The 8,484-nt window shown below is 35.4% G+C and overlaps 1 protein-coding gene across 1 annotated transcript; it reads left to right on the top strand.

Annotated features, from left to right (window-relative positions):
* On the top strand, nt 320–6,630 carry LOC18589734 (DNA topoisomerase 6 subunit B). Its single transcript, XM_007014834.2, has 19 exons — nt 320–595; nt 682–734; nt 1,077–1,174; nt 1,283–1,388; nt 1,683–1,820; nt 1,963–2,014; nt 2,142–2,206; nt 2,566–2,672; nt 2,950–3,052; nt 3,211–3,296; nt 3,407–3,603; nt 4,251–4,366; nt 4,497–4,582; nt 4,694–4,766; nt 5,109–5,200; nt 5,331–5,469; nt 5,548–5,642; nt 5,727–5,901; nt 6,223–6,630. The coding sequence occupies exons 1-19, from the start codon at nt 514–516 to the stop codon at nt 6,367–6,369; spliced, it is 2,010 nt and encodes a 669-aa protein (XP_007014896.2). The 5' UTR covers nt 320–513; the 3' UTR covers nt 6,370–6,630.

Consider the following 8,484-nt stretch of genomic DNA (forward strand, 5'->3'; position numbering starts at 1 on the left):
TTTTAATATTTAATTAATATAAATATTAATTTGTATTGTTTTTATTTTTTAATGTTGTAATCTACAGACGCCTCCAGGTTCAATGTCCGAGTTTAGAATGCGAGACAGTCTGACGTGCCGTCTAAACTATGGCGGGTTCATCAAAACCATTGGCGGGAAATTGAGGAACGAATTTTGAGATCCGATACGCTAAACTACAGCATGGCCTACAATGGCTTGGCTAATCCGAGGTGCCACCGCTTTTACTGTCTCACCAAAGCTTTATACATTGTCAACCTTTAAAACGGCACCGTTTAATGAGAAAGCATTGGCCCATGCGATGATTCGTCATGCAGATGACCGCAGGGTATCAAAGTTTCCGTTACAAGCCCTAGCTTCCCTCTTTCTCTTCGCTCTGCTACTGCTCCTCTGGTTTTGCTGTTTTTGATTTCTCAACATTTTATCTTAAATTCGATTTGACTCTAATTCTTTCTTCAAGCTTTAATTTCCATTTTGTTCTTCGGTGAATATCAAATGGAGAGTGAAAGTCCAATAGAAACAAAGAAAGGCAAATCAAAAACTCCCAGGAAAGCTAAAGAAAGCATTCTCAAACAAAGTATGTATAGATGGATGGATCTATGGATGTACGCACGGATGATGGCTGAGGTTATCTTATTTTATTCCTTTTTGTGGTTTATGCAGAGTCCCCAGCTGAGTTCTTTGCAGAGAACAAAAACATTGCTGGCTTTGATAACGTAAGTTGCGTTTTTCTCTTTTCTTTCTTCTTCTACTTCTTCAATTTTTCTTTTTGGAATTTAGTTTTTCTTTATTTTGTTGTCATTTTATTGTACAAGGAACTGCAATTAGGGGGAAGTTAGCAAGCAAAATTCAACTTGTATTGTAGTTGAAAATTTCTAATTGATTTAAGATACATTTTAGTAATAATTTTGATATTTGGTAAATTCAGGTTGAATGTAAAAAAAAAATCTTATATTATAAACTTTAGGTGCTGATTAAAAGGAAGTTTCTTTTTCCTTTTTAGCGAGTTCTTTTAAACTTTTATTAATTTATGTGATTTATTTGTGCATGGATATCAGCCCGGTAAATGTTTATACACCACTGTTAGAGAACTGGTTGAAAATGCACTAGATTCAGCGGAGTCAATATCTGAGCTTCCAGTTGTAGAAATAACAATGTAAGCTTCATGTCTATGCAAAAAACGTTGTAAATTGTTTTTAGCTATCATTTAGCAATGCAAAAATATTATATATTTTTTCTGCCTAAATACTTATTGCTATTGCAGAGAAGAGATTGTCAAAAGCAAGTTCAATTCCATGATTGGGCTTGTTGATAGGGAACGTGTTGATGAAGAATTATACGATGATTATGAGACAGCTAAGGCCCGCGAGGTATCTATACCTTCTAATGTGCATCCTCTATTGTTTTTGACTTCATTTATGAACTACGTAGGTGGTACATCGGATTATAGTTACGTTTTGGAGTCAGACATGTGATAAGTTTACTTTAGGTGTTAAAAATGGTTAGATTTGCAACCTCGTTCCAGTTTTCATTTTTAGCATGTTGCATCTTTCAACTGCATTTTATGCTAGCAATTTGTTGTATTAAGGAATGCAAGAAGTGTTCTATTACCCATTTTGTCTGCTATCTCAAACCTCATGCTTCAATTGCTTTCACGCATTCAGAAAAGATTAGCGAAGGAAGCTCGAGCTCAAGAAATACAAGCAAAGAATGCTGCCCTTGGGAAGAAAGTCAAAGAATCTGCAGCTCCCAAGAGTGTCAAGGGTCGAGGCGAAGCTTCTTTTTACAGGGTTACATGCAAGGTATAATTACAATCCATCTCAACCTTCCTTACCATATTGGTTTTTTATTGTCTGAGTTCTTCGATTAAATTGATCTTATTGTAAATGAATTTCTAAAACTTTTCCTTAGGTCTAAGTCAATGACTGCTGACTCGAAATGCAGGACAACGGAAGAGGAATGCCACATGATGACATCCCAAACATGTTTGGACGAGGTCAAATTACTTGTGACATTAAGTTCCTTTTTGATGCAAATTTGACTGCACATTAACACTTTTGTTATTCCTGATGATTTATTGTGGTTCCATTTTAACATCTAACGTAGCGTGCTCATTTATGCAGTTCTGTCTGGCACAAAATATGGCTTGAAGCAGACACGTGGAAAGTTTGGTCTTGGTGCAAAAATGGTAGTGCTTCTGACATGTGTGCCATGTCTCTAACTGCAGTATTTCATTCGACATGTGTATACACATGTATTATAATTGCTTTATTTTTATGCTGGGATATATTTTAGGTTGCATATGTTGAGTTGTGATTTACGTAGCATCTGAGTTGTCAGTGTATTACTTTGAATGCTCCTTCATAAAATATGGTTTGCCTTTGGGATTTCATTGGATCTGCCATAGGAGATCATGATTTAAAGCAATTCAATTTAAATTTCCCTGCATATGGTATTGAACAAAGCTGTTAAGAGATTAGTTATTGAATCTGGCTTTACTATTGTGTTGTGGAACATATTGAATTTGTTTAAGTTGTGTTCGTGCAGGCCTTAATTTGGTCCAAAATGAGTACAGGCCTGCCAATCGAGATCTCATCATCAATGATGGGTCAAAATTATATTTCCTTCTGTAGGCTGGATATAGACATTCATAGGTATGATGTAAATGCAAGGCAAACAGATTTTTAGTTATTTCATAAATCACACTTTTTTCTGGTCAACATAAACCCCAAATATTCATTTTATTTCATCTTTGCAATTTGCACTCTGTGGAATATTTTTGTCCATTCAGATGTATGCATGCTGAATTCTTTTCTTTGTATCTGTTTGGAGGCTTATACTATATTTGAAAAAACTATGATGATAGATGATTAGGAGTTATATTCTTGAGTTTGATGTATTGTAATGCCATAATGGTGTTTATAATTTCAGGAACATTCCTCACATTCATTTACATGAAAAACGTGACAACAAGGATAGATGGCATGGGGCTGAAATTCAAGTGGTCATTGAGGGAAATTGGACAACTTACCGTGTATACATCAGCTCCTTTTCTATTATTTTATTAGACTTTCATAGCTGTTCAAGCTTTTTAGAGTTCCTTGATGCTTTATTTCTAGGTTGTCAAGGATGATTGAGAGTAACAGTTGGTACACCTTAATAACAAAAATGTCATTGTTTTTGTATTTGCAGTCCAAGATATTGCATTACATGCGACAAATGGCTGTTATCACCCCTTATGCTCAATTTCTTTTTAAGTTTGTATCTGATGCCCCTGAGTAAGCTCTCTCTCTCTCTCTGTTGCTTGATGGTCCTCAACACACACACACACACACGCAATCTTGCTGACCTTGTTGTGAACTGTTTCTGTTTTCCTTTTTTCATACAGTAAAAATGTCACTATAAAGTTTGCACGGAGGACAGATGTAATGCCTCCGGTTCCTGTTGAGACGAAGCACCATCCTTCATCTGTTGACATACTACTAATCAAACGCCTTATTGCTGAAACATCAAAACAGAACCTAATGCAGTTTCTTCAGCATGAATTTGTAAATATTGGAAAATCCCTTGCTGAACGTCTAATTGGTAAGAAGTTTGTGAATATATCTTCGGAATTGTTTTCACTTATTGTCTTTTTATTCCTCCTGGAGTTTTCTCTTTTACCCGATTCCACCATTCTTTTAAGGATGTTATGGTTGAATTTCTTATCTCATTGTGTTGAGGCTAATTGCTCTTTCTTTAACTCCTTTTTTTTTTAATTTTTTTTACTATTATACAGCTGTCAAAAGGATGCACTTTAGTATCTTATGAAAGAAATGTAAATTAGGCGATCTTCTATCATTTTGAGTTGCTTATATATCTCATTTGTAAAAATTTGAAAATTTTTAGAAGCTGTAGAGTGGAGAGACATTTATGCATTACACCAATTCCCTGGCTGTTGGCATATTTCTAATGGGACAGGAGATATTAGTGATTTTGCTATTGTGGATTACTGTTCTATGAGGTGGTCAAGATTATATAGAAGCTTCTTTCTGTCATGGTCATGTTTGAAGCTGCAAACTTTTGCTATATTGAACTAATATCAGTCAATTTAAGTGTGCTTGGTGCTGAAATTGATTCAAGTTTTGGTAGTTTGGTGACATACGAAATATTATGTGTTCCTGCCTTAGTTGATATAGGCTAGTCCTTAGATGCTCAACCTGATCTGTGTTGTGATTTTGCTTACATTTTAGGAGAAATGGGTCCAGAGTTTAGTCCAAAATTGGCTGTGAAGTCTCTAACTGATCAGCAAATAGTTCGCATCCACCAGTTATTTCGTCAAGCTAAATTTGATGACCCCAGTGGTGATGTAAGCAGCTTTTCCTAAATAGTTTATCATTCTGTCTGCTACACTCTAATGTAACTGCCTTTCTGTTTCATTCATTACTACATCTTGCATTCCGTAGCATTTCCCCTGTTAACTTCAAAGCTTTTTTCAGTGTCTAAGTCCTGCAGGTGAGTACAATCTTCGCCTAGGAATTATAAAGGAACTACATCCTGACATGGTTGCGACTTATTCAGGCAGGTTTGTCCTAGTGTGCTGATTTCTACCTGGATCAATTATACACCTTGCTCAGTTAATGGTGGATAAGCTTTTTTGCTAAATGTATGTAATTTTTTTTACAATATTATACAGTGCTCAAGTTTTTGAGGGGCACCCGTTCATTGTGGAAGCTGGTGTTAGTGTGGGTGGAAAAGATGTTAAACAGGTCAGTGGGTTCTGGAGAAATAAGTTGATTACTTCTCTATCATTTTGAATTAGAGAGATAAAAAACAGAAGGTTCCAGAGTGTGAATAAACAAGCAAGATGTGTTTTCATTCCCCCATTTTCTGGCAATATATCATTTTTATCATCTCTCAAAGCCAATGTCAATGGGGATGGCAGGGTTGAGGTGTTACTTATACAAGTAAATTTTCTATCTTTACCGTATAGTCTAATGCTTGACAATTAGATGGGTATTGTCAGGATAGCTTTTCCTTTTCATGTTGGTTCTTCATTATCTACATGGTGTTTGTGCATTCTAAGCATTTAAAGACTCCAAAAATTCCAGGGTTTGAATATTTTTCGATTTGCAAATCGAATACCCCTTCTTTTTGAGCAAGGTGGTGATGTCGTCACAAGGACTGCGCTAAAGAGAATCAGGTAAGATATACTACATGCAATTCCCTTACTTTTGTGGGGAGCAGGGATGCCAACTTTTATTGCAATAAAACTAGCACAAGAAGCAATGCAAGATTGAAACAAGGCTTCTTACTCAAACAATCATTTTCAGTTGGAGTAGTTACAAGATCAACCAAACACAAGATAAAATTGGTGTCTTTGTGAGTATTGTAAGCACAAAAATCCCCTTTAAAGGGACTGGGAAGGAGTACATTGGGGATGATATCAGCGAAATAGCTAGTGCTGTCAAGGTGGGGAAGTTCTCTGCTTTATTGCATCCAGATTTCCATAATGAATGTAATGAGTAAACTAACAACATTATGTTTCAGTCTGCAATTAAGCAGTGCTGCATCCAGCTGAAGTCGAAAATAGTAAAGAAAATGCAGGCTCGTGAACAGCAAGAGAGAAAGCGAAATTTGAGCAAGTAAATTCGAGTCACCTGTCCTATCAAATGGTATTTCTTGTTCATTTTGCACAACGTATAACAAGTGTAACAATCAACTGGCAGGTATATTCCTGATGCTACAAATGCTGTGTATGATGTTTTGAAAGAAATGGCAAAGTCACATGCATCAAAAAAGAAACGAATTGAGGAAAGGGATGCAGATATTCTTCAAAATGTATCTGATCAGTTGATTACTAAAGAGACACTCAAGGAAAAGCTCACTCAACATGTTGAAAAGGTGAGTTTTGAGTTGCATGCCGCCCAAGTACCTGAAACGTGTCCCAAAAATGCCAAATCCTTCATGTTCTTTCAACAAAATATTGATATTTAATATAGCATATCATCATGACATTTATACGTTCACCACAATTGAATCCTGTGATCCAAAATGATCCCTTTTATCTTGTCAAACCGTAGGAAATATCCATTCATGCCATCAGTAGAATAAATCGTTTAATGAATGAAGTCCAGTTTATAGCTAAAGGGAGTATTTATATTTTTCTTTCGGTTATGGCAATGCTGTAATCTGTCCATTTTCCCATGGTGGTGATGTTTGCAGGTGGATTATGAAATGGCATTGGAGTATGCCACACAAAGTGGAGTAAACGAGGAACCAAGAGAAGATATGTATTTACAGTCGCTATATGCTAAAAGTAACTTTTTTGATTTCCATAGTCCCATATTTGTCTTCAGACTCTTCCAATAGGAGTATTTCATATGCTTATTATTCAATTATACCATTTTTATTTTCCAACCTGGCAACCTCAATATAGTAAGGAACACTAGTTATACCATTTTTACTGATCTGTAGCCTACAAAGAAAACTAGATATTTGAGTTGAACGTGAACGTACATTGTAGCCCTGATGTCATGAAAGTTTGATTTTTTTAATTGTGTAGTTTATTGATTAAGAACGAGTATAGAATAGTTATGTAACATGGAGAATAGTGAAAATAACTTGGAACAAGTGGTAAGGTTCATAAGTTAATTTTACATTTAAGATGTTTAAGAGAGCTTGATTTGATGATTTAGATATTGAGATAATTAAGAGGTTTTTTTTTTTTTTTCAACCTTCTCTTTAATTATAAATGCTTTACCTTATTTTTCATTCTCAAGAAATATGTGACACATTCTTAAGGTGTCACTGAGCTTTATTGTATCATTTAATTAAAACATTCCGCCAACACTAATATACGTAGTGGGTTAGTGTATTATTCTCATAATAAACGTTTTATCACATAATGGACGTGATTTACCAATTATGAAAGTTGTTCCGAAACGTGCTCAGCACATGATGTTTGGGTAACTACTTTTTAGCCAATTGCTCCTAAAGAATTGTTTTTACTTGGTACCCATATAATGCAATGGACAAATTAAAAATTCAACGAATTCTCTCTAAAAGGCTCTCTCTAAGCTTCTCTCAAATTCTTATTTCTTCTTTACTCAACTCTTTCCCTCTTATTCTTCTCCGTGCCTGCCATTACACTTCCTACCTTTTCCCAAATTTGTATTTCTTTACCTCTTAGCACAAAGCACTTAAACCTTCCAGGATTTAGGGTTTAGGATATTGTTCCAATCTTCTTTTTAGTCACGTCTAGTACGTCTTACTTATTTATTGTGACATTTTCTCTTTCCTTATCAAAATAACATTCTACATTTTAGTAACTCTATTAGGAAAGAGTGATTATATTAAGTACAAGATGTTAAAAAATCACATTATTAAAAGATATGGAGAATTCTCCTAACAGTCAAGAAACATCTATTTTCACTTATGTCGAAGAGCTAATGAAAATGCTACACTCTTCATAAGAGAGGATGCAAATATTAAAAAATAACAAGCAGCAGACAATGGAGACAATCTCCTAACTTGTGTCCCCTATTGCTACAACCTCTCAAGTACAACCCATGCAGCCCCATAGTAGCCAAAGAGGCTAGATGGATCATAGTCATACATATTCTTAACCAGTAGGAATTGTCCAACATTTATGTATTTCTTGATCACCCCATCAAATGCTAGGTTTTGGTTCTTCCCCAATGTGGCCAATGGCAAGGCTCCATTTATTAATATGGCGATTTGCTCAATTCTTCCAAAACATCTTGATAAATCGAAATCTATTACATCTCCTTGTTTTCTTGAGTAACCACTTGAAGCCTTAATGTAACGCATGAGATGTAACGACCTTCTCCCTGATCGTTACCGGCGTCCGAGACTTACAAGTAAACCCACCAAATCCCGAACCAACCTTAGTTGAGATTCCAAATAATTAGAATTAACTGGTAAAATTAGTGCTATCATTTACTTAAACCAAATAAACGATTGCAATAAAAGTATAGCAACTAGTTACAATATCCTAGCTTGTCCCACTTCACCCTTAACATCCAATACACAACCTTAAAGTTTTTAACAAACTACATATCCGAAAGATTAATGATAATTTTATACAATCTAGCAGTTTTATGTGACACGACACCTAGGCAGCGGAGCGACTCAGGGTGGAAGTCTAAGAGATGCCATTACCTACATTGCAGCAAGTCTTGATGTGTTGCGCGATGCACTTGAGCTAATTACTTATTTGCAAAAGGAAATAAGGGGGTGAGTCTCACAGACTCAGTGATCATCAACCCCGTGAGTAGGGCGTAGATGGGAAACAAGAATAAAGCAAATAAGTTTGACATTAAAAACATAGGAATATGTATAAACAATTTAAAATCAAATGGGGTATTGGTGCCTTATATGAAAACTCAAAAGTCAGATTGCAAATAATCATTTCAAGTAACGTATTAAAACCAATGTAAGAAAAAGATTTCTATCGTCGAAATC

Source organism: Theobroma cacao, chromosome 9, assembly GCF_000208745.1.
Source record: "Theobroma cacao cultivar B97-61/B2 chromosome 9, Criollo_cocoa_genome_V2, whole genome shotgun sequence".
Taxonomy (NCBI): domain Eukaryota; kingdom Viridiplantae; phylum Streptophyta; class Magnoliopsida; order Malvales; family Malvaceae; genus Theobroma; species Theobroma cacao.